Consider the following 26,629-nt stretch of genomic DNA (forward strand, 5'->3'; position numbering starts at 1 on the left):
ATTACTTACGCGCCTGCTTCAAGTTGTATGATGTGACATTTCAGCAGTCGAACCATCTTCAAACAAAAATAAATAATGAAAGCAATTAACTTTAAGTTAAGTAGGTCTCGCCCAGCTATCCAGCTCAATTTGATTTATCCACTTGACATAAAACTGGTACCAAGTTTGGTCCAGTACCGCCATCTAGTGGCAGTTTAGAGAAAGTTTAAAGCGTACAAATCACTAGCAGCTCAAAGTAATTATTTTTAATTGGCAGCAAATGTTATTGTTTCGCAGGGAAAATATCGATTCATTAATAACATGAAAACATGAATATCAATTCATAATTAATCCCATAACGAAAACCTGACAACCGAGGCTGGATCTCCGGTAAATTCTCAATTCCTACATGTCAAGGCACCGCGAAGAGAAAACGCATTACACTTGAATGCATTTTATTGTCTTTGAATAAAGAAATCTGTGTGAATGCAACATTCGTTTGTTTTTCCGGAAATGATCCAAAGATTCGTTGTCCCAGGTTTCCCTCTCAATTTTTTAAAACATGAACACGCTGTAGATGCTTTCAGTAGCACATTTCCAATAAAGCACATTGTTATAAAACAGTATAAAGTTCAGCTGATGGCCTAACTATAAAGCAGATGTCAAACATGTACCATCTAAGTGAAAATATACCTATTTAGGCCTTAACAATTCTATATTAACATTTTAAATGCTTCAATATATAATGTGCAATAAATACCAATATAGTTACAATTGTATGGACAATAATGCCATTCATATATTGTCAGCAGTGTAACTTTTATAAAAGAATATTTTTATACCTCAATATAAACATTTTTCAAAATGAGAGTATAAAACAATTACAATAGAGGATTCAATATACAGTAAAAATACAGGCATACCATGTCGAACACATGCTACATTAATTCCTGTTCTCTTCCAGTTCTGCTTGCATTGCAGACAGACAATTCCAGGTAATCCGTCTCAATTAAGACTTCCTCCTAAAATTCCTTACCCCCCTTCCTAAAAACCATGAACCGCCCATCCATCCCCAGTGCACCATCACATCATGTTGTCTATTAGTTTTATCCGTTTAGCTGTTGATTGTTCAGTCGGGAGTGAACATACATGTTTCCTCCAAGAGCATTCGAAATACAGGGAACCTTCTGTCAAGGAAGTCGTTGGGACTTTACCCCCTGAGGCTGGATTTGAACCCTTTGAAGAGCAGGGCTATTTTTGGGAGAACTAGAACTAGTTCTAGAACTCCCACTGCATTACATCAGCATTGGAATATTCAGTTAAGAGCATTCTAATCATGTATTTGTGAACTTATACATTAAAGGGTTTTTAAAAAAAAGCTGTTGATAGGCTGAACGTCCCTCATCCCATCTGTTCTGATTGGCCTATAGAAATTCTATCCAGCGTCCCCCCCAACGAAAAAATATAAAATAAATTAGCAAAGAGTCCACAGTCACCACCATCTCAGACAGCCCTCCAGGACTGTCCTTATTTCAGTGCATTACAAGAGATCAGCCTCTTTTTTCAAATTGTCTTTTGACTTTTGAGTTTTTTTTTTTTCACCACTTTTTACCACGATTGTGGTCACATACATTTTTAAATGAAGCTCAAAAAATAATCTGAACTATTAACATGTGCATAAATATGAGTTTTAGGTCAGCAAGTCCCTTTTTTTGGTTCATATTTAAGGCAAAATCTCTCACATCATAGCTGTTCTCCATGAATTGCCAAAAGGTGCAGTGATTTGCTGTCCATCTGACTCATGACCAGCAGAGGGCGCAGTTTCCCCCATTTAAAAAGGCAGGTTGCGGCGACGAAGCCAGAGGCGGCATATCAGTCCAAGACTCTCAGCAGCTTGAGTTGCCCGACAGTAATACCAGGAGGCCCCCGCCGGAAACACGGCTTCCCAGCAATCCACCTGCAAGGTCGAAGGTCGAAGGTCGAAGGTCAGAGGTTGGAGGTCTTCCCCTCCGCGTGACACCCGGCGCTCAGCTCTGCCGCGAGCCACTCCAGCTTGCCGGTCAGCAGCCGGCTGAAGCTCCAGAACACGTCGCCCAGGTTCCTGGTTGGGTGGCCGGGGCAAGCTGCCACCAAACTATCGTCTTCACCCTGCGGAACGTGCCCCCACCCCCCAAAAAAAAAAACACAATCAACAATAATCACCCCATCACTGCCTGACCTCACTAATGCTCTTCCGGCAGAAATGGAAACAAATCCTCGCAGCAATGCTCCAAAATCTAGTAAAAAAAAAAAAAAGCCTTCCCAAAAGAGTCAAGGTTGTTACAGCAGCAAAAGGGTGGACCACCTCCATATTAATACCCATTTTTGGATATGTCGGACGTCAGGTGTCCACATACTTTTGGCCGTGTAGCGTATTTCTTTATGAAAACGAAAAAGCAAAAAACATCTTCCCTTCCCAATTGGGAATCTGATGTTCTAGCGGGTCTGTGCACGTGCGTCAGTGGCGGAGAACGTGGCGGTGTGGCGGGATCTTCAAGGGGGTTTAAACTGACGGAGGACGGAGAGACGTTTGAGGGCGTTTGAGGGCGTTTGGAGGACAGAAATTTTGCTATCCGCGAAAAGAAAGGAGCGTGCGCCTGACAGCAGGAGAGCCGCGCCCGTCTAGCTCAGCTCGTCGTTCCCCTGCAGAGATAACGCCAGGCTGTTTAACGCGGGCCTTCTCATCGGAGCATCTCCCCGGGGTTTGAGGGGAGCGCAGGTCCCCCCCCGTGGGGATGATGCGTCAAATCTCTTCACAAGAAGATGTTGTGACTGGCTAAATGAACATCACACAGGTGTGTGTGTGTGTGTGTGTACGTGGTATGTGTGTGTATGTGCGCGTGTGCGTGTGCGTGTTTGTGTGTGTGTGTGTGTGCACCTGTGTGTGTGTGTGTGTGCTTGTGTGCGTGTGTTCCGGTGTGTGTGTGTATGTGTGTGTGTCTGCGTGTATGTGTGTGTGTGTGTGTGTGTGTTCCGGTGTGTGTGTGTGTGTGCGTGTGTGTTCCGGTGTGTGTGTGCTTGTGTGTGTGCTCAGGTGTGTGTGGCTCTTACGGTGAGCTCCAGGTGTGTGAGGATGTGCAGGTAGTTGGTGACGCTGCGCTCCAGTCTCTCCAGCAGGGAGGCCTGGCACTCGGGCAGGAGCAGTGACCTCACCTCCCGCACACCCTGCGCCAGAGCCCTCAGAGCAGCCACAATGTCCCCCCTCTTCTGCTGCACCTGGGGAACACACACACACACACACACACACACGCAGAGACACACACACACACACCCACACACACACACATATGCACGCACGCACGCACACGCATACACACATACACACACACACACACACATATGCACGCACGCACACACACACACACACACGCACGCACACACACACATGCACGCACGCACACACACACGCACGCACACGCACACACGCACACACATGCACACACACACACACACACACACACACACGCAAGCACACACGCACGCACGCACGCACACGCATACACACACGCACGCACGCACGCACACGCATACACACACGCACGCACGCACGCACACACATGCACACACACACACACATGCACGCAAGCATACACACACACACACACACACACACACACCAGACAGACACACAGGTAAAACAGAATAGTAGTTGTACGAGGGCGGGGTGGGGACAGGGGGAAAGGGGAGGCGATTGAGGTATTTTGGGGACTCACTGATTTCCTATCCCACGATGCTTTGTGAGTCTTCATACAGGGCAAGGTGATTGGTAAGGGGAGTAGAGCCGAACCACTGCATTCTCCCTGAGACAGACAGGCAGACATGTGGATCGAGAGACATACAGACAGACAGACGGACAGACAGACAGACAGACAGACAGATGGACGGACAGACGGACAGACATACAGACAGACAGACGAACGGACAGAGAGCCATAAGCAAATGTCACAACGTGCTGAGAATGGGCCACAGACAAAATGAGTTACTCAGGGTTTTGCCTACATTCCTTCGCGTGAATACGGAACAGAAGTACATTTTGTTTGAGTCCTGCTAATTACCACTATGTGTGCTCGCAGTGCCCAGAATGAAGCAGGTTATTCACAAGAGCAGTTTAGTTTTTCTGCCGTGGGTGGCAGCTGCAGTTCATCGATGGCATGTGAAATATGTAGAGTGTGGGAAAGGGTGGCACAAACAGCATCCCGTACTCTCAGGGGAGAAAAAAAAGGTACAAAAAAAGTGCCTATGAAGGCTTGTCACTAAGCCAGCAAAATACATAATACATTTGTACCTCTTCGCTTGTAAAAAGACACTTATTAACGGCCCAAATGGAACATTGTTTTACTTTCACGGAACATTTGGGAAATTTTTTTCCGTAAAGAATAAAAATGTACCAACCACTGCGTCTTTATTTTTATAGTGTGGACGTACGGGACAACCCTTTTTTAAATAAACTTTTTTTTTTTTTTTTGGGCTGAAATACAGGGCTAAGACGGGACGGGCAGCTGTGGGCCCGTGCCCAAAGCCACGCCCGCCTGCGCCCCGTGCGCCGGTTTCGGCGGCACCGGCACCGGGGATGCCCGGCAGGCTCACCATGCCGGACTCCAGCTCCTTCACCGTGTTCAGGTCCCTCCTGGCGTGGCCGTCGCACACAAAGTCGATTGGTCTGGCCTGAACACCCGGGATATCGGAGGCAGCCATGGAGAGCAGCAGAAGCAGGAGTCCTAGACGATGACAGAGGGGAGATTAATCCTCAGCGAACCCGGGGTTGGCGTGTTGGTGTGGCAGCCTAGTCAATGCTGAAGTTACGTTGTAAAATCCAGCTTTGGTCACACCACAGGCCCAACTGCTGTACAAAATAAATTAGAGTTGAACTACCAGGGAAAACCTATCAAAGAAAATCTGAACCGAGGTAACAAGAGGCAACAAGGTCACAGAACACACTGCTGCTCTGAGCACTGCTCTAAACTGCTGCTCTAACCACTGCTCCACACTGCTGCTCTGACCGCTGCTCCACACTGCTGCTCTGACCACTTATCCACACTGCTGCTCTAACCACTGCTCCACACTGCTGCTCTGACCACTTATCCACACTGCTGCTCTGACCGCTGCTCCACATTGCTGCTCTGACCGCTGCTCCACACTGCTGCTCTGACCGCTGCTCCACTCTGCTGCTCTAACCACTGCTCCACACTGCTGCTCTGACCACTGCTCCACACTGCTGCTCTGACCACTGCTCCACACTGCTGCTCTGACCGCTGCTCCACATTGCTGCTCTGACCGCTGCTCCACACTGCTGCTCTGACCGCTGCTCCACTCTGCTGCTCTAACCACTGCTCCACACTGCTGCTCTGGCCACTGCTCCACACTGCTGCTCTGACCACTGCTCCACACTGCTGCTCTGACCGCTGCTCCACACTGCTGCTCTAACCACTGCTCCATACTGCTGCTGCAACCACTGCTCCACACTGCTGCTCTGACCGCTGCTCCACACTGCTGCTCTGACCTCTGCTCTACGCAGCTGAAATAGAATTCTGAACAAGGAAATTGTTTTTGGCAGCATTTTAACCAAATATGTTATTTCTATCTAAAGGTAAACAGCAGTTTCTTAACACAGCTGTGTTGACAGTACTCTTGGCCTTGCAACAGAGGGATATCAGGTGTGACTTTATTGCAGTACAGTCATAGCATCTGCTCAGTTCCAAGAGAACTGGACTTGCATAAGTCAGAGAATGGACGGACCAAACACCATCTTGACGTGTCAGAAGAAACCCGGGCGAAAAATAAAAAGCTGAAACGGAAGTGGCTTCTTCGTAATCACCCCCAGGACTCTGGGACCATCTACCCGAAGAGATCTGACAAGCTCAATACACGTCTACCTTTTAAAACCTCCTTCTGAAATCTCCCTTCCATAAACTTTCTTTTCTTTCGCCTTTCGTTCCTTTTTTTGGCTGAAGCTCACCGTCTTTGGCTTTGGTGTCGCCATTTTTGTCACCACCGTTGTCTGTTTTCATGTTTTTAATGCCGTTGCTTATATGTCTTTTTCAGTCCATTTTTCTTCCCTGTTTTTATCTTTATTTTGAAAAGTACCCCAGGGCCAACGTTTGAAAGGCTTTGTTAAAGAACCCCTGCATGCTGACCAACCAGATTCAAGATAATTAGGGTGAAAGCCAGGTCATTGCCAGTACAGTACGGGATGTACTGACATCTTGCACTTCCACCATAAGGATGACTTCCTATCTGTAAACGCACGTTGAATACTCTCAGCAGTTTCCGTTCTATTTTCCTAAGAAGATACGTGTTTTATTTTCCATTTTAGATTCCAATACTAATTCATATTTAATGTCAGTTTTCTCAGGCCAGCGGTGTATAAAATAATGTACAAGATGCGTTTGGCGACGCAACAGCCGTAGAGTTGGCTTAAGTCTAATTTAATTTCTTTTGATGATGCGGCGTCATCTGCTTGTCTTCTCCGTCACGCAAAAGTGCATTACATTAGAGACACAACAATTTTGCACGTGCACATCATTACGACGCTTCTAAATTATGCACGGCACATGACACCAATTATGGTATAGATACAACAAGGAAAACAGTTTTTATGTTGTTGTTTACAATTTAACACCGAAGAGTGCCTTGCAATTAAATTACATTTTAGGTAATTTCGCGTGGTACTTCGGCGCTTTGGCAAGGTATCATGCGTCCGAAACACAAACAGTACACGTTGAGCCTCTCAGGAAAAGTTTATATACTCACTACTTAAATCCATCCCCGGCTCGACCCCTGCGCAACAGGTCTGTCACCGTATACTTAATAACGCGCCCACTTTCCATTAAAATGTTCGGCTCTCACCCCGCTCCGGCCGTAGAAATCTCCACGCGCTGAGAGGCGTGCGCGTCAAAAGCTAGACACCCCCGCATTGATCCGAGCCACGGTTCAGCCCCGCCGCTTCCCTCTGCCGCTGTGATTTGTGAGTCGCGATGGGGGGGACATAGTGAATCGCGGGGGTGGGTGGGTGTTTTTTTTTTTTTTTTTTGTATCTTATTCTCTCTGAGCGGCTCGGATTTCCGGTTGTGGAGGAGGTTACCGAAAATGACGAAAAGGGGAAGATCAAGGATTTTTATTCCCCATTCAGTGCACGCATATTCGCTCATATGCTTGCAATTATCTAAAGTAGCCTACAAATGGAACACTTCTGACAAAGGTTCCATATAACTTCTATGGAGAAAAAAAAAAAAAAAAGTGTAAGCAAAGTTAATATTTTATTTTAAAGTTGCGACGTGCAGTGCTGAGAGAAATTATTGATCGGACCCTGGAACATGCCCAAAAATGGTCAATGCCAGGGTCACGTCAGTGCAGCAGACACGGGTGCGTAAAATCTTGTTTGTATTATTATTTTCGTTTCATTCATGGAGCCCATAAAGTATTTGACGACCGTTTTGGTGACTTTTGATCATTAACGGCAGCAATAGCCAGACTTCGTTGACGTTCCTGATATCCTAAGACAGAGGCCTCCACCACTGGGAAGGAGACGCTTTTTTAAGGTTCCGCTAAATAGAAACCATGAACTATTTTAAAAATGTCGCTGCTGCTGGCATAGAATGGAATGTCTGACACCTGCAGTTACAATGTTCTAACAGGGGTAGGCTACTAAGCCACTCACTGTAAATGGGAGCCCAGCTTGGCCAATAAGCCAGCCACTGTAATTGACTGCGGTCAGTGTAGAAGTCCCCCTTCAAATGAAGACCTGGGAGGCTCCCGGGCGAGCTCAACCCCCGGAACACCTGCTGACGTGCATCCGCAGGATTCCACATTCACCTCTCAGACTTTCGCGCCACGCAGCGTGCCGCCGGGGATTGTTGGACCCATGAAAACATCTTACGTTGGGCCCCACCACCCCAGGCCACCAAATCCCTGCACAATTACAGCACAATTTTGGAATCATTCTCCAACTCCCCCCCCCCCCCTCCCTCCCTCCCCCGCCGCCATATGACACCCCTGCTTGTGTCCCGGAACTTCACATGACGTCACAGGCCATATTGTATGGCAGTATTGCCGAACGGCTACAGGCAGCACAACTGTGTAATGAAGAAACATCGCAAACGGCTGATCCTATTGGGCTGTCCGGTAACTCTCTAATCTGTAGCCGTAGCCTTCTCATTGTGAGATCGGTCACGTAGCTTCTTTTATAACGCCACCCCCCCCCCTCCCCCTGGCTGACTCAAAATCTATTCCAAGCCCCTCTTCAGGGTGACGTTGAAAACAGGATGAACAGTTTAATCTGCTTTGATTGGCACAGAGTGAGAAGTGACTAGTTCTTTTTTAGGCAACACGCACGATAACGAGGATCGATTGAAACAGACCGCTGAGACGAGTCCAGTGACGGGCATTATCGGGAGAGAAGAAAACTGCGAAGCCGGAAAGAGGTCGCGAGCTGCAGGAAAACAGGATGCGTAGAAGGAACTGCAGGATGTCGACCTGGCTTTTTTGGGTAGCCTAATTTATGTCCCTGACAACCGATCCACGATCCAGCATTTCGAATTGCATTCTTATACGAGCCGCGTCACGCTTTTGTGAGAACAATGACAGCGAGCAGGCTACTGCGCCAGTGGGAAAGGCCTGACGGAACAGGCTCGCGCGCATGAGTCATGCGCTGATATAGGCCGCGGTGAGAACGTCCCTGTCAGAGAGGTTTTTATCACAAAAATCAACGTGATATCTGTGCTAATGCTCTTTCGCGTTTAATGTGGTGAAGGCCTCCCCCTCGTGGGGTGATAATGTAATGCGTTTTTTTCCCTTCTCTCCACGAGAGCGCCCTCCGAAAAGTATGGGAACAAGTAGAGTGAAATTAGTCACTTTTGCCATTTACCTAATGCATTTGGATTTTACATCAAAAGATGAATATGAGACAAATGTACAGACGATCAGATTTTATTCCATGGTATTTACATGTTACAGAAACAGCTATGCTGTTTCCAGGTCTCAATGAGGAAATTGATTATTCTCCTTTCTTATAATTTGTTTTGTTTTGACTTTCTTTTGGGGGAACATGAGCTCATGTGTTTATGAACATTTTTTTAAATTGTTTCATGTGGTGTGTTCTGCTACTTTACTTACTGTATGGTATTTCATATATTGGGGCGACATAGCTCAGGAGGTAAAAGCGGTTGTCGCGCAAAAGCATTGCCGGTTCGATCCACCCCCCCCGGGCATGTCGAAGTGTCCCTGAGCAAGACACCTAACTGCTCTGGTGAATGAGAGGCATCAATTGTAAAGCGCTTTGGATAAAAGCGCTATATAAATGCAGTCCATTTACCATATTGTAGTTTAGATTTTGTCAATACGTGGGTTTTTTCCTCCATTTCTAGTCACCTGCTCAATCTGTTATGGTAATGAGCCTATGATGTCATTTCTTATATAAATTTCATCTTTTTCCTCACTACTGGTTAGTCACCCTTATGAAGGCCAGCATGCCGCAACACGTAGGTGCATGTTTTTAACCTTTGCTGTGCATTAGCCATACAGTAAAGGCTTTTCACTTTTTCACAACAAGAGTGCCTTGGTCGCTATCTTTTTTCATCAACTTCATCACCCTTGTACCAAAGGGCACCTTGTTGGATTTTACTCACTTCCATTGTCCTGCTGCAGGGTGAAACACTGGTCAATAAGTTTGGAGGAATTTCTTTGTGCATAGCCATTACCTTGTACATACAGTTCCAGTCGTTCATCCTACTGCTGCACATCCTGCATTGCATCATCATTAAAGATGAGTGAGCCTGTTCCAGAAGTTGCCATACATGCTCGAGCCATGACACTACCCCCTCCATATTTCAGAGATGAGGGGGAGACCATGGGCTGTTCCTTCCTTTCTCCACACTTTTGGCCTTCCAACGGTTTGTTTTGATCTCATCTGTCCATAAAGCTTTGTTACAGAACGCTTGTCTGGCTTGTCTCTGTATTTTTTTTTTGGTGGAAAAAAAAAAAATGAATGTAATGAATTCTAATCCGACCATTTGATTCGTGCTGCTGATGAGGGGTTTTGCATCTTGCAGGGTAGCCTCAATAATTCTACTCCGAAAACATTTCACGAACAGTGGCCAGTGATATTTTCACCCCTGTCCTCTGGAGACTGCTGGCGATGTCACTGACCATTGTTTCATGGTTTTTCTTCACAGCTCTTAGGAATTGTTTGTAATCCACTGCAGGTGTCTTCCTTCTCCAACATGTACGTTGTTCGTTTCTCAGACCACCAGTGGATTCTTTCTTTTTCAAGACTTTCCAAACTGGTGCACTTGATATACCCAGGTTCTGTCCTATCCTTCTGCACAATTATTATCCTCTCTGTTTACAGATTAGTTGTTTTTCAGCCATAGTTAGTCTTCTGATCTTCGCAGTGGTGTATGCCTCTGAGTCCAAATGCAAACTCCACAAATGACAACAATGGCTATAACCAAGTCTAGATACTCACTGACTGTTCATTTGTGAACAATCCATGCTAAAGGAAACAACAGAGCAGCAGTTAACACCCGTCAGTAAACCATTAATGCATTTTTGCATTTGCCTTTTGTTTGTTTACTCGTCAAGTGAAATGTGCACACAGGACTGATAAACTATTACTCACGCTAAAATTCCCCGAAATACCCTTCGCGAATTGGTCATCGATCGCGCTGTGCCCAGAATACAATTAATTCACAAAGACAATACAACCGCCAACGACCTATTTAATTACCACTGCGCACCAACAGTGGAACTGCAAGGCCCGGACGGATGCCCTTGGATGCCCGTACCTTGGACAAATATATGTAGATTCGGTGAACTGTAGGTCTGTAGAACTGTTTGACTTCCCAGTCGTGTTATCTGCAGGAGGTGTGCGACGACTCCCTTGAGTTTCAAAAATCTCCGTCTGTGTTGGCGAATACTGCGGTGCATTGTCACGCGCTCCAGCACTCATCGAAGTACCCTCGTGCCACCTGCTGGCTTCTCTTCTGCTCCAATGAGCGGGATAACTCGGCACACACGACTCTGATCGCACCAAACTGATCTTATAGCCGGAAGCCCACTTGTCCGCATGTCCCCTGTTGATCAGGCGCGCGGATGTGATCCCGCTTCTGCCCTGCTCCCCAGCCAAGGCTAAATTCAAAAGAATATAGAATCGAGCTGCGCCTGCCTTCGCAGTCTTTTTGGACCATTCGCTCTGCTGCATCCCAGGCGTCACGGCGGTGCTACGCAGCAACGCAACCATTCCAAGTGCAAGAAATCTCTGCTCGAGGTAACTGAAATCATCGCCATACCATGGACAGCTCATAACTATGGGGCATGCGATTTACTACAGACAGGATTGTTTTGTATCTTGTTTTACCCCTTGTCCACTCCACAGTGCCCCTTGAAGACGTATTAAACTTCATGCGTACATGTTGCTCCGGTACTGTGGAAAGATAAGGCAATACGGAAACCAAAGCGAAGTACTCGTCAATTCTGATTTGCTGAGCGCTTTAAGAACGTGAAATGGCAGAGAAGAAATAACACCTGTTCAAGCTGCAATTGCGTTTGGATCTACACACAAACGCGAAGGTGACGGTCACGGTCAGAACCCGCATTGCAACACGAAGTCAGCGCCGGGCTACCGGCTCATTCCCTTTCCCTGGAAACGGACAGGCGGTCAGACGGAGCCACGTACCCTGCGTGACATTGTTGAAGAGCCGGATCCCAGAGAAAGACGTTTGGAAGTTTAGAAGAAATGGGCTACACAATTCGAGTCAAGAAACCCTGCCACCCAGTAACAGCGGCAGGGGAATTCTGATCCGCGTTTTGTATGACGGGAAAAGGGTTCTGACACCACCTGTTCTATGGGACGGAAATCGATGCGAAACTAAGGTGAACTTCGCTTAAAATCGTCCGTCCGTTACCCATAGCAGCCTGTGGGACGCGCGTGCATTATCAATTCCTTCCACGCTTTTCTATGTGAGCGAGCGAGGGATGGAGGAGGTACAGGTACCGGCTTGGGGATTATAATTAGGACTGTCGCGCACGGAGGCACCAGAAGAAGAAACGTAAGTACCAGTATAGCCGATCAATCTTTTCAACATCCATCGCCACAACATGCGTTCAGCACCTTGGATACCCGCAGTCTCACGTCCTTGTCGGCAAAATAGCCCATATAAAATTGACATCCATATTATTTCAGGACGTTGTTACGAAATTGTGAATTTAGTGACAGCATTATCGGGATTCTACATTATCCGTTAATATGTTGCCGGGTAGCCTACTTAGTGCGATTTCGGGCTAAGCTCAAGGTTAAAAGAGGATTCCGACGTGTAGGCTATTCGAACTTGCAACAAGTCCGTATTCCTAAAGAAATGAAACAAGTCGATTCGTACACGACTGCGTTCTGTTGTTTTGATGGCTCAAAAATATATAGAAGACTTATATCGGCCTACGTGGTTTTAAAAATACAAATATATATATACCTTTTATCTTTTTTTGTACTGATTTTTATATTTCATGAATGAGATTTGAACACTCTTTAATCATTTCATGAAAAGCCTTTTAAAGCCTTAAACCGGTGAAACGGGACAGGAATTCAGTAATTTCATGTGAGAGCCGTATGTCCTTCGCGATCATGTTTGTCAGTCAGTCTGTTTGTCTTTCTGTCTCTCTGTCGCGGTCTTTATTTTCAGCATAATTTTTTTCCCCCAAATTCTGAAATGTTACTTTTATTTTACCCCCCCCCCCCCCCCCCCCCCCAATACTACTTTATCCCTATATTGAATGTCTGACAGTTCAATGTAGCTTTTTTGTTCTCAATGTTACGTATACACCAAGACTAGAAAACTTCTGCGTTTGAGGATGAGCGCAAACATCCTTAAGGCCTTGGGTGAAGGATCTAGAAAGTTCTGGTGGTGAAAACTGTGCCAGTGTGTCAGTGCTGGAGGCTGTGGAGCACCTGGTTCCAGGGAGAATGTTTTGAGGAACAGAGGGGTTTTGCCTCAGTGACACACCTTACACTCACCTTACACGCACCTTACACCCATCTTACACTCACCTTATGCACATCAGAAACTCACCTTAGATATACCCTACACACACCTTCCGTACATTTTACACACATCTTACACTCACCTTACACACACCTTGCTTACACACACTTTGCATGCATCGCAAACTCACCATACACACACCTTATGCACATAGAGAAACTCACCTTGGACACACCTTCCACGCAGCTTACACTCACTTTAAACAAATCTGACACTCTTACATAGAGAAAACACTGAACTGTGGCACAGATGCGCACCTGTAGGTGTGTGTGTGCGGGGGGGTGGGGCCGGGGGGGTGGAGGGGGGCGGGGGGAGTGAGCGCGGTAAGAATCCAGGCCGTGACGCTCGGCAAAGTCGCGCGGAAGTCGAGCGGCGCGCGTTGACTCACCCCGCCATGGCTCGGTCCTCCGCGGGCGGGTGACATCGCTGGGGCTCTCTTTAAAATGCAAAACTGTGACGTCTTCTCTGGCACAGACAGCGCGCGGGGGGGCGGGGGGGGGAGGGGGGGGCGGGGGGGGGGGGGTGCAGGCAGGGAATCAGGCTGGATCTCTGTGTGGGAAAAGAGGGAGAGAGGTGTGGGGGTGGAGAGAGAGAAAGAGAGAGAGAGAGAGAGAGAGAGAGAGAGAGAGAGAGAGAGAAGCTCCTCACCATTGCTCTTTTTATCAGTTAATACGCAGTGGTTCTCTGTTGTGCGGGTGGATGTCCTTATTCTCTCGGTCTGTCTCTTTGCCCCTCCCCTCTCTCTCTCTCTCTCCTTCTTTCTCTTCCTCTCTTTCCTCTAATCTTTCTTTCTCTGATTCGCACACACGAACACTGTCATACACATGCAGGCACACAGACACATAACAGCATGCTTGCATGTGGGCACGGAGATGTGCATGCCCACGTACGTATGCCAGTGCGCACCACATACACACACACATGCACCTACACACACCTACACACACACACACACACGCACACACACACACACACACACGCACATGCAGAGACACATGCACACACACACACACACACACACACACATACACCTACACACACACACACACACATACACATGCAGAGACACATGAACACACACACACACACGCAGAAACTAATCCCTCTCCTACGCCCTCTTGTTTGTTCAGTGGGTCCTCACCTCCGTATTGGCAACAGGGCTTTTGGGGGGGAGGTCGCTGCCCTTGTTTGAGCAAACCTCTCTCCCCAGAACCCCCTGAGAGGCGCCTGAGACGGGTCACGACCTGTTGTCACGGCGACAGCCGGTGTTGCACCTGGGAAGCGCAGGGTTTTTACCTGCGGCGGGGGGGGGGGAACGTGGGCCGCTCGTGGCCCGGCAGGCCTCCGGATCCCCAGGGAAAACAAACTCCGTATTTATTTCTGTTCATTTTCACCTCCCGCGTAACTTCATAACCTTTTATTAATGCTTGGCGCTTAATTCAGTGTATGCCCCCCCGCTCTACCCCGGACTGGTTTGAGTGACAGCGAGTGCGTGCTTTATATCTTGTATGCACACACACACACACACACACACACACACACACACACTCGTACACACAGACACCCATAACGTACACATATACACACACACACAGATACATTTGAATTTGTGCATTGATACGAGCATGGGCTGTAGTTCCCTGTTATGATTTGCAAATGCACCAGTGGGGGGGGGGGGGGGTGGGAGGGGTGGGGGCGCTGTTTTAACTGGGACATTTCCCCTAAACCCCTGGGGGGGGGGCACTTTTCAGGGTTAAGGAGGGTGGGGGCGGGGGGGGGGCAGTCTGTTCTACTTAATCACACCCCTAAAGATAGGGAGTCTCAGAAGGGTTGGGTCCTGCCCAGTTAAAAGCTGACGGCCAGCTGGATCACTGTAGGGCCTACTCGAAATTGGGGGTATTTTAGGCAACGGATGTTACCGGCACTGTCAGTTTTTTCTTTTTCTTTTTTTTTTTTTTTTTCCTCCGCTCTTCATCGATGGCCAACAGGCAGATCTCTTTTTTCAGTCGTGCTTTTGAGGAGCTGGTGCTCTGGTCCAAAGATGGGCCTGTGGTGGAACAGAAGATGCTTGTAAAAGTTTTGTGGAAATCTACAAACCGGTGGAGTGTTGGTTCACTGTCGTTTATTGACTAGGTGGCATTTATTTATTTGTGTTATGTGGCAAAGGTGTGTAGTTGTCAAGTGTGTGAGTTAAAACTGGGTGTGAATGATTCGTTTGGTGTGTGTCCTTGTGTAAGTTAAAGCTGGGCATGTTAATAATTTGTTTGCCATTTGTCCATGTGAGTTAATGCTGGGTGTGTGAACGATTCATTTGGCATTTGCCCATGTGTGAGTTAAAGCTGGGTGTGTGAAGGATTCATTTGGCATTTTCCCATGCGTGAGTTAAAGTGGGGTCTGTATATGATTAATCTGGAGTTTGTCCTTGTGTGAGTTAAAGCTGGGTGTGCGAATGATTCATTTGGCATTTGCCCATGTGTGAGTTAAATCTCTGAGTCTGTCCTGCTTGGGCTGTGGTGAGACGAATCGAGAGGAGGGTGAGACGTGGCGGAGAACTGAGCTGATTGGCATTCCGCTGCCAGCTGCAGGGGGGATTACTTTAGAATCCCAGGGTGTGCAATCGCTCGTCTCCCACGGCAACACGTGAGCTAACAAACGGAGAAATCAAATAAACTAACGCACCGACAGGTGCACGCACACACACACACACGCACACACGCACGCGCACACACGCGCACACACACACGCACACACACACATGCCTACACAGACACAGACACATACACGCATGTACAAGCACACACACTCACACACACATACATACACAGACACAGACACATACATGCATGTACAAGCACACACACTCACACACACATACATACACACATGCATGTACAAACACACACAGGCACAAACACACACACACATGCATACACAGACACACACCGACCCAGAACACACACATGCACACATATATATGCACATGCACACATGCATACACATACACGCACACATACATACACACATGCATGCACAAACGCACACACGCACAAAACAGTGCTCAGGTCCCACTGTTCCTCCTCCTCTGGAAAACATATAGAGTAATATTTTCAATCTTCTAATATCTATTATGTTTCCAATATTATAATCCACACAGGACTGACAAATTGTGATGTGACACTGTGTGGCAGTGATGTTATCCTGTCGACATTTTCAATGCGAGCTCAAATTCAAATTCAAATTTCAACAGCTTGACTTGGAACTTATCACCAACTGTCAATTCCATTCAAAATGGACTCCGGAATTGACACAGAGCTTCTCTGACTGTTGTGAGGTAAATTCACTCTGATAGTGCCCTGAAGGCCAGGAGTCTCAGGCGGGGGCTCAGATCTGCAAGTGTGCTTCAGTGGCTTCGTTAGGACGGGGGGGGGGGGGGGGGGGGGGCAGAGGGGAGGGGAGGGGAGGGGGCACATACCTGCATGACTGCAGATAGGAAAATAAACAGAATGAGGGTGATGCCCAGTGATGGTGCAATTCTTCCTCTCTACTTTTGAGTGAAAAGAATCCACCTCACTCACTTCAGCCCCCCCCCCTCCAATCCCCACAACCCCCCCGCGTTCCCTATCTCTCTCTCTCTCTCTCTCTGCCTGTACACTCAATTCAATCAATCATTCAATCAATTTTATTTTTATCTACTGCTCTTCACACCACGCTGCACCCGGGGGGTGATAAGGACTCTTAAACAATCTCTCTCTCACCCCTCCCTTTCTCGTTCTCTTGCTTTCACTCTCTCGCTCTCTTTATCTCCCATTCCCTCTCTCCCTTTATATGTCTCTCCTGCTGTATTTCTCTCCCTTTCCCTCTCACTCACTTCTTCTTTCTTTTTGTCTCTCCCCTTCTCCAATTCAAATTCAGAAAAGCTCGATCGACATGTCCGCACATCAGTATAGTATTGCCAAAGTGATTGTTTACATAAAACCATAATGGCAGCAACCGCAACTATTGGAACAATAATAATGTTAAAGATAAGGGGTGATTGGACCCTCAGTAATAGGGGTGGGGTCGGGGGGCTTTGTTAACAAATAAAATTCCCTCTCTCTCTCTGCCTCTCTCTCTCTCTCTCTCTCTATTTTTTCATAATATTTTCTGTAATTTGAATATTTTGCTGTAATCTGGTCCGGTGCCAGTGAATGCTCCCAGCACAACCATGCCTGTGTTCAGGTGTCAGGTGGCTAACGAGAACACAGAACATGCTATTGGTCAGGAACACAGAAATAACATGCTCTGCGCATGCTCTACACATGCTCTGCGCATGCTCTGCGCCGTGTAGAACTGTAGACGTTATAGGTGGAAAAAATGAAACAAAATCGAATTCATTCCAGCATCGTAAAAAAAAAAGCAGTTTTGCCCTAGATTTGAGAGGGAAAGAGGTCCTGCAATGTGATAGGTCACTTGAGGGAGTGAAGCATTTCTTTAATGGACGCCACAGGACTCCAAGATGTGGAGTCAAGCCAATCCCAGCCAAAGCCCAGCCAAGCCAAGCTAGCTTTCTCCTTTTTCTAAGTCCGGGCTGCATTCCTCTCTAATCCTTCAGAGGTGAGGAATCAAGGTAACAGGGGGAGAATGAAGTGACGGGTTCTCTCGCCTGTACGGAACAGTGATCACTCTCTGATGGTACATAAACCTCTAAACGGCTCTTTGAGTTCGGATAAAATATATTCAGCGACAACGGTCTGCGGGCGTTTCATTGTGTACAGCCAGAAATACGTCCCGTTCTCAGTACCAAGGTCTTCTCTTCAAAGGCCTCTGTAATTAAAATCTGTGAGACACCTTCTTCTCCAGGGTATCCATGTGAGGGGTCCCTATTGGTCGTACAAAAAAAAAACAAAAAACAAAAAAACAGATTTTTTGAATTGTGTTCATGTCATTGTACGGGTCTCAATGATTTCCAGTGGCGTCGACACGGGTAATGGGATTTGAAGGTCCCCTCGAACGCTCGGGCCGCCGCAGTTATCTCGTCCATCAAACGGATACTTAAACAAGCTCTGCGTTTTCTTGTTAGCCCTGTTCCCCGTTCACTTCAGTGGGTCCTTGCCGAAAGACTCCACATTCGCTGCTGTTGAAGGGGCCCTTTCTTTAAAACAAACTAGTGATTAAAACGTGGTAGACAGAGACACAGTGGTTTGTCAGCTGCCCTGATGGAGAGCCTTGCTGAGGCTGACTGTACTGATGATCAAGGGGTAGGGAAGAAGGGGGGGGGGGGGTTGGATTGAGAGAGCTTTTAGGAAACCTGTCACTGGATAGGGCCCAAAAGAAAAAAAAAAGGTCAGGGGGTGACGCTGCTGGTACCTGTGTTGAGGGCCCCCAAAAAGTCAGGGGATGACCCTGCTGGTACCTGTGTTGAGGGCCCCCAAAAAGTCAGGGGGTGACCCTGCTGGTACCTGGGTTGAGGGCCCCCAAAAAGTCAGGGGGTGATCCTGCTGGTACCTGTGTTGAGGGCCCCCAAAAAGTCAGGGGGTGACGCTGCTGGTACCTGGGTTGAGGGCCCAGGCTGCGCTCACAACGAGAAGCTCTACCAACTGCTCAGCCGGTAGGTGGGCGGTGGAAAGCGTTTGCACTTAGGCGAGAACTTACTGACTGTGCACGTTGGCCTCGTTCGAAAAGGCTCCCTCTCTCCCCTCCATTGTGTCCGGGACAAAGTGCTGCCTTTTATTTCGGAGAGGGAGAGAGAGAACAGAACTAACAATGAGATCATCAATAACGTGACTAGGCACGGGGAGTCGTTTGCTAGAACGCCTTCCGCGAAAACGTTTTTTTTTTAACAATTTACAGCCTCGGCATGTTTAATAGCGGAGCGGCTTCACAGCGCGCTCTGTTAAATCTGGGGTGCTTTATCCGAGTGAAAAAAAAGAAAAACGCAGAAGAGAATGTATTCTGTCAGAGTTAATTTGGGACCGACAACTTTGCCGCGTAAGTGAATTCGAACAGCGCCGCTAGGGAAAGCGATAGCAACGCAGCGAGCGAATCTGCGCTGTTGCAGGGAAGCGTGCCTGGAATGCCAAGGGGGGAGAGAAAGGTTTGGTTCTTGCTTTTTAAAAAAATGTGTTCGTTTAAATAAATATACACCCACACCGCGCTATTCCGATCTCTGACTTTGCCTCCATGCTGCGGTGCACCCACACAGGAGGTCTGCGAAAAAAAAGCCGGAGAGATTGTCGACCGGCGAAAAACGCCGAGGGATCCGCGTTCGGACGGCGCGGTAACCGTGAGCGCCGATAGAGCGGCTAAACTCACAGAATGCGAGGGAGCGTGAAGGTGGCGCATGAGAGGGTACCTTGCCGCACGGCAGGTGAGGAGTGGACGTGCCTGGTGCCCGGTCACACAGCCAACGGGGTGAACACCCCCTATACCCCACCAAAACGCTGGATATGTCAGGAAAATATCTCATCTAATCTAATCTAATATAATCTAATCTTCTGATAGTTCATTGGAAAAATGGAAAAAGTACCTCCCACCCCCACCACACGCCCCTCTGGTTGATGATTCTGACCGTTGTTCCTACCTCCCGCCAGCAGGGGTCTGTGGTCGCTAGGGGCCGCCGTGGGGTTCGCGCACGCGGCGGGGGGTTCTGATCGCCGCCTCCGCGGCAACCGACCGCGGCGACCGACCGCGGCTGCGAAGCTGAGGAGCAGGTGGCGGGAGCAGTGCATGCTGGGACAGGTGTCAGCGCCGGCTGAATCCCTTATGAGTCACGTAGGGTTACATGAAAGAAAATAATAGGGGGGGTGCGGGGGGGGTGGGTGGGTGGGGGGCGGTGCAGGGAGAGAAGGAACAAGAGATAAGAGGAGTGGGATGGAGAATGGAAGCATTGGAGTTTGGGGTGGCGTAAGAGGAACAGCGGAACACTGGAAAACGAGGGAAGAAGAGGCAAAACACTGCTGGGCTCCTTTCCGCCTTCTTCTTTCTGTTGATTTAACGGGCTTGGGGCGATGGCTGGGGGGGTGGGGGGGGTGGTTAGCCAGAAACCTGACCGCCTGCCCCCCAGACGGGCGGAGAGGCCTTCGTTTCTGCTGACGGGGGCGCTCTGGTGCCGAAGGAGGCGGGTCGATTACATCCCCGCTTTTATTTTATTAGATTTATTGAAACCGGTGTGGCCGGCTCTATCACACACACTCATCTCACCCCCCCCCCCACCTCCCCGTTCCAAAATCCTGCCCCACCATCAACCATCCTCCTGTTGCACAGTCCCTTGGGCTATATCATCCTGCCTGATTTGCTGATTTTGATTGGCTACTGCTGCACTGTGCCATGATCCCGCCCCCGAGGCCTGTACCGAGTGATGATGATGATGTCACAGATTGTGCCCTTGATCGTTGGCCTCGACGACCCTCGGTGCCGGTTATAGAAACACGGCTCATTATGATGTCATAATGCGCGCTCCATTATTTGCCCTGCTCGGCTCTTGCCGTCGTGTCATTGGCGTAGGCGAAGTAGCCGTGGAAACGGAGCAACGTGCAAGCACCGTGGCCGCGCTGTGCGAAGAGGAGAAGCGCGCGGCGAGCCTTCGTTTTCTTAAAAGCCCCACCAGTCACAGATTACCACCGCACGCATTAAAACGATGACGCACCCAACAAATATAAAGTCACCTTCTGTTTGACGGTTCTGAAGCCTCCGTGCTTTCAGTGAGTTTGCGTTCAGCTCCTTCACTGTTTGCAGAACCCTGTTTGCAGGAGGAGTTGAAAACGTGTGGTTGAGCCAAGTGAGCTCTGCTTTTTTTTTTTTTTTTTTGGAAAGGGGTGCAGATTCCCTCCTGCTGGGCCCATTTCCTGGGGCATTCTGTACGTCTGCCAAAGGTTATGCAATGATGTCCATCCATCCATCCATCCATCCATCCATCCATCCCTCCATCCATCCATCCATCCCTCCATCCATCCATCCATCCATCCCTCCATCCGTTTGTCCATCCATCCATGACAAACGCATCTAGAAAAGTGGGGAGGGAGCGATGGGGCGGCGGGCCGACTTTGTGCCTGTGTACCTGTCCACCTGTCTACCTGTGTACCTGTCTGCCTGTCTACCCATCTACCCGTCTACCCGTCTACCCGTCTACCCGTCTACCCGTCTACCCGTCTACCTGTCTACCCGTCCACCCGTCTACCCGTCTACCTGTCTACCTGTGTACCTGTGTACCTGTCTACCTGTCGGCCTGTCTACCTGTCTACCTGTCTACCCGTCTACCCGTCTACCCGTCTACCCGTCTACCTGTCTACCTGTCTACCTGTCTACCCGTCTACCCGTCTACCCGTCTACCTGTCTACCTGTCTACCCGTCTACCCGTCTACCTGTCTACCTGTCGGCCGGGCGGCCGGGCGGCCTGGGAAACGGAGGTGATCTCCGCTTAACGAGGGCGATGAGGAGGGAGCCCCGCCCCCCCCCGCTTAACGAGGGCGATGAAGAGGGAGCCCCGCCCCCCCCCGCTTAACGAGGGCGATGAAGAGGGAGCCCCGCCCCCCCCCCCCCCCGCTTAACGAGGGCGATGAGGAAGGAGCCATTACGGCTAACGTCGCGTTTTATAGCCGTGCGAATTTACAACGTGTTGCGCGGTGTTTGTCTGCCAGCAGAGATCAACCCCCTCCCCCCCCCCCCCCCCCCCCCCACTCCACCCCCCCAGGGGCCCCACAGTGCAGATGGCCCGTTACTGCCACATTAAAAAAAATGAGGGGGCTTCGGAAAGGGGACGCCAAGAACGAATCCAATTTAAACACGTAATTACCACAAAGTGCCCACGATACCTCGCTGAGCCTCCAGCAGAGAGTGTGTGTGCGTGTGTGTGTGTGTGCGCGTTGGAGCGTGTCTGTGTGTTTGTGTGTGTGTGTGTGTGTGTGCGTGTGAGCGTGTGTGTGAGTGTGTGTGTGTGTGTGCGTGTGAGCGTGTGTGCGTGTGTGTGTGCGTGTGAGCGTGTGTGTGAGTGTGTGTGTGCGTGTGAGCGTGTGTGTGAGTGTGTGTGTGTGTGTGCGCGCGTTGGAGCGTGTCTGCGTGTGTGTGTGCGTGTGAGCGTGTGTGTGAGTGTGTGTGTGTGTGTGTGTGCGTTGGAGTGTGTTTGTGTGCGTGTGTGCGTGTGTGTGTGTGAGCGTGCATACGTGCGTGTGTGTGTGCTTGTATGTCTTTATGTATAATTTTGTGCTACGTGTCTGTTTATATGTGTGCATATGCATGCGTGTGTGTGTATATGTGTGTGTCACTGAGACAGAGCCCATTTCCTCTCTGGTAATTCAAAGTGCGGATTTAAATGGAGAGATCTGCCCCACTTACAGCCGGGGTGATGGGATGGGGAACAGCAGCAACGAGGATAAAAAGCGTCCTTCTACTCCGGAATGGAGGCCTCTTTAATGCTGAAGTGCACTGGTTTTAACAGCAGAGGATTAGCCTCCTCCATTCAGCCACGAGCACGGATGGCTTTGTTTGTTCTCGCGGGTAATTACCATGTGAAATTCACTTTTGTTCGTCGCGTTGGCTAAAAGCATACGCTAAATGATTCAATTGTGCCTTGATGATATGAGGCAGGCAGAGGAGGGGGCAAATTGGATGAGGGGACAAGATCTGGGGGAAAAGCGGGGCAGAGGAGAGGCGGTGCTGACTGGAGAAGAGGCGGGGCAGACTGGCAGGGAGGCGGGGCTGACTGGAAGGGAGGCGGGGCTTAGTGGCAGAGAGGCGGGGCAGACTGGACAGGAGGTGGGGCTTAGTGGCAGAGAGGTGGGGCAGACTAGATGGGAGGTGGGGCAGACTGGCAGAGAGGCGGGGCTGACTGGAAGGGAGGCGGGGCAGACTGGGAGGCGGGGCGTAGTGGCAGAGAGGCGGGGCAGACTGGGAGGGAGGTGGGGCTTAGTGGCAGAGAGGCGGGGCAGACTGGGAGGGAGGTGGGGCTTAGTGGCAGAGAGGCGGGGCAGACTGGGAGGGAGGTGGGGCTTAGTGGCAGAGAGGCGGGGCAGACTGGGAGGGAGGTGGGGCTTAGTGGCAGAGAGGCGGGGCAGACTGGGAGGGAGGTGGGGCTTAGTGGCAGAGAGGCGGGGCAGACTGGGAGGGAGGTGGGGCTTAGTGGCAGAGAGGCGGGGCAGACTGGAAGGGAGGCGGGGCTGATTTGCTTTCCCGTGGCGTTCCTCCTGCTCATGTGAGCAGAGAGAATCTGGCGGAGACGTGATCCTCATCTTAATGTGCCACTGGCGCAAGCCGAGGAGGAGTGTTTACACTGCAGAGGGAGAGAGAGAGAGAGAGAGAGAGAGAGAGAGAGAGGGAAAGAGAGAGAGAGACAGAGGCAAACACAGCTGCTCTCTCTCTCTCTCGCTCTCCTCCGCTGGCCCCTGGGACATGCTGTCACTCACACGTCGGATTCACACGGTCGAAGTGCTCGGCTCGCTGGGTCACCCCAGTCACTGAGCGTGGAGCGGCGTGCGCCTGCTCTCCCTCATACGCTGTGTGTGTGTGTGTGTGTGCTGTTTGTGTGTGTGTGAGTGTAGATGTGTGTTGTAGATGTGAATGTGGTCGGGTGTGTTGTTAGTGTGTGTGTGCAAAACAGCACACACACACACTCAAGCAGCACACACACACACAGACACACGAACAGCACACACACATACCCACACTCACACTATCTTCCTACTTTCACTCATTTTGCTCTCTCTCTCGCCCTTTGTATCTCTTTCTTGATTCATTCTGGTCCTCTGGGTCGTTCTCAGTTATCGCGGTATCTGTTCCCCCCCCCCCCCCCCCCCATCTCTCATCTCTCTCCCCCTCTTTCTCGCTCTCTTTCTCCCCTTCTTTCTCTCTCTCTCTCTGTCTGCAGATGAACGGTGAGTGCACCCCGGAGAGGGAGGAGGGCGGCGGGCGGCGGGCCGCCGGCGAGCGAAGCCGGGCCGCGGAGGCGCTGGAGTGCGAGAAGCACCACTGCGGCAGGTGCAAGAGTGAGTGACCACGGGCCGACCGTGAGCCGACCGCTCAGCCGACCATGGGCCGACCGCTCAGCCGATCGCGGGCCAACCGTGAGCCGACCGCGCGCACATTCGGCTACAGCTGCAGCGCGGCACACAGCCCGCCAGCGCTGTGCACTTCTGTGAAGATGCAGCGCCCCCTGCTGGCACTGCAGCGTCACTGCTCCGCTTCTTTAATACGCAGACTTCAATTCTTTCCCCTGCCTCCTTCCGTCACTCCCCAGATAGCGAGCGAGCGAGCGAGTGAGCGAGCGACTCTGGGCCGGATCTGGCCCGATTCTGGCCCGGAGTCGCTCGCTGTGTGGCCTCTGACCTCGGCTGTGGCCCCTAGCCCCACAGGTGGGTAACCAGGGCCGCATCTGTTTCTGGTTGTCATGCCAACTTCTGGCCTCAATTACCCTAATTAGCCCTAGCATTTACGCCGTCTGACGCTTTCGCTGCATCTCTTAGTTTCCTGATAAGCGCGTGAATTCCGACCGAAGGCTGTTCTTGGGTCCTTCTATGAAACGCTTCCCTGCGATCTAATCTTTTCAGTGAATCAGTATTAGAGTACACGGCTAATTAGCTAATTTAGCCAGGGTACACACACCGGTCCTCCAGGATTGAAATTCTTTCCACCACCCCCCCCCCCCACCCACCCACCCCCCTGCACTGGCCAGTCTGCATTCACCCACTCCAGTCCGAGTCCCAAATTTTGCGTACCTTACCTACTGCTCTAAATTTACACCAGTTGCCCCGCCCCCAGGAGCAGCTCAGCCACGGCCGAATCCTCAGCGGACAGTGGGCACCCGCGTAAAAAGACGACGTGACACACGATGCTTGTTGCTCGGCAACAATGATTGACAGCGGCAGTCTGGCGGGCATGTGCGTCTTACTCGACCCCCCCCCCCCCCTTAGCGACTACCTCATGCTTGCGTTGCCATGGAGACCGGTCTTAACTTGCATCCTCCGCCTGCTCGTGTCCTGTCATTTATTTCCCTAGAGTTACTGAAAAGGATGACGTTATTGCTGACGGCTCAACAGGTGTAATTTCCTTGAGTTGCAAAAATTCCTTCGTACTTTTCTGCGATTAATTTCCTCCGCTTTCCTGATTACTGCTGTTGCCTACAGGCGTGGCGGTTCGGTTGATCAATCAATCGGTGAGTCAATCGGTCCTTCAATAAACCATTCAAACCAGTCGGCCAATCGGTTTGTAATTAGCTTTAGTGCTTTAATCGGCTGGGCAGTTGCAGAATGGCGGGCGTAAACGCAATGCAGTTTACATCGATGCTGCCGTTTGTTTTGAGGAATTGCGACGAGGTCGTTCGGGGCGTTCGCTGAAATGAAAAGGTACTGAAAGAAAAAAGGTTTCCGGTCACGAAATATGCAGACCGCCGTCTCGATGCGAGACAGACTCGGAGAATAATTCCCTGTGTGAACTTCGGGATTCGATTTACCCGTCTCCTTTTACCCAAATTTAATAATCTGATCGAATATTCTGTCCGCCATCTCCCCTTCCGCGGTCGCGGTCCACCGCGGCTTCTCTCCGACCCGAGTGCGACTCGGAGCAGCCTGCTGAACGCGGCATTCAATTTTCCCCCGTTGTTTACGTCTCAGTCTCGACCCCGGATGCCCTGTCCCCAGTCCAGAGCGTCTGGATAGTTAGTGGAAACTTTCCCGCGGTCTGATTGGTCCTGCCTCAGACTGCAAGATACTCCAATAGCTTGCCTGTGTGTGTGTGCATGTGTGCGCACGCAGGTGTGTAGAACACGTGTAACTGAGAAACACACACATACACAAGTTGGCGTGCTGCAGGACAGAATAACTTAACATTTGGAAAATGCGTGAAGACGCTATGGATGTAGCCAGAGACGCCGTGGCTCCAAATGCAAATGATTGGTTAAATAACCAGCGTTTTGGCAGCAAGCTACCTTCACTGCTGTTTGAAGATCTGGAGCTCTGCCAAAGCATTGGCCATTTAATAAATCAAATGCATTCGAGGAACAGACTGTGCAGCCACCTTAATTTATTTTATATGCGAGTGGAACAAGGCCAGCGCTACTAAGAAGTCGACATAATGCATCCGTTGCTCCGCAGCTGCGCTCGATGTAAAATTTCGGTTCGGTCAGTTAATTTAACGAACATCACGGGTCACTTTTTGAATTCACAAGACGAATTTCAATTCACTTCGTGAACTGGCTGAACTGAACTGCCGCCAACCTTTTCCCGGTGACCGCGTGCGATTGGATGTTTGGAACATGATGTGTGACAATAGCAATGCAACTTTAGCAAGCTTGGTTAATATGACATATGCAAGCTATTAATAGCGATGTGACTACAATGAATTAGTTGAAATTACGACCAAGGAACAAAAAGTGTATCCCAGTTGTTTTAAAAATCCCTGCACACTTAATACATACTATATGCAGAATTACATTCCACATCTCAATATGTCACCGAAGGGTATAACCACCGACGCACACTTAGTCGAGAGTGGAGAAATGGGTTAGTCCCAATATCTTGGAGGTTTTTTGTTAAAAATAGTGGCACCATTTTGCCAGCAGAGGGCAGGGCCATTCTGTGTTAATGGACAGGAGAGAGAGCGATATATATATATAT

The 26,629-nt window shown here is 49.7% G+C and overlaps 2 protein-coding genes across 9 annotated transcripts in view; one reads left to right on the plus strand and one right to left on the minus strand.

Annotated features, from left to right (window-relative positions):
* Positions 1–230: 230 nt before the first annotated feature.
* On the minus strand, positions 231–10,968 carry thpo (thrombopoietin). 4 transcript variants are annotated; one of them, XM_035421616.1, is made up of 5 exons: positions 10,800–10,968; positions 4,606–4,736; positions 3,732–3,818; positions 3,172–3,234; positions 231–2,127 (listed from the first exon to the last, which is right to left on the minus strand). In XM_035421616.1, exons 1-5 carry the CDS (start codon positions 10,939–10,941, stop codon positions 1,966–1,968), a joined length of 585 nt encoding a protein of 194 aa, XP_035277507.1. In that variant the 5' UTR covers positions 10,942–10,968; the 3' UTR covers positions 231–1,965. The 4 variants fall into 4 exon arrangements, with proteins under 4 accessions (XP_035277507.1, XP_035277506.1, XP_035277509.1 ...); XM_035421615.1 differs by having other exon boundaries at positions 3,070–3,234; XM_035421618.1 differs by lacking the exon at positions 10,800–10,968 and adding an exon at positions 6,865–6,999 and having other exon boundaries at positions 3,070–3,234.
* Positions 10,969–11,929: 961 nt separating this feature from the next.
* The window catches only part of clcn2a (chloride channel, voltage-sensitive 2a), a 36,739-nt gene continuing 22,039 nt past the window's right edge, over positions 11,930–26,629 (plus strand). For 3 of the 5 annotated variants that reach the window (XM_035421606.1, XM_035421610.1, XM_035421608.1), the window contains exons 1-2: positions 11,930–12,062; positions 23,887–24,004. In XM_035421606.1, coding sequence (XP_035277497.1) covers positions 23,887–24,004 — 118 coding nt within the window. In that variant the 5' untranslated portion in view covers positions 11,930–12,062. Of the gene's footprint in view, positions 12,063–18,997; positions 19,017–23,886; positions 24,005–26,629 lie in introns of those variants that run through there. The other 2 variants (XM_035421611.1, XM_035421607.1) reach the window with 2 other exon arrangements.

The sequence above is a fragment of the Anguilla anguilla genome, chromosome 6 (assembly GCF_013347855.1).
Source record: "Anguilla anguilla isolate fAngAng1 chromosome 6, fAngAng1.pri, whole genome shotgun sequence".
NCBI lineage: Eukaryota > Metazoa > Chordata > Actinopteri > Anguilliformes > Anguillidae > Anguilla > Anguilla anguilla.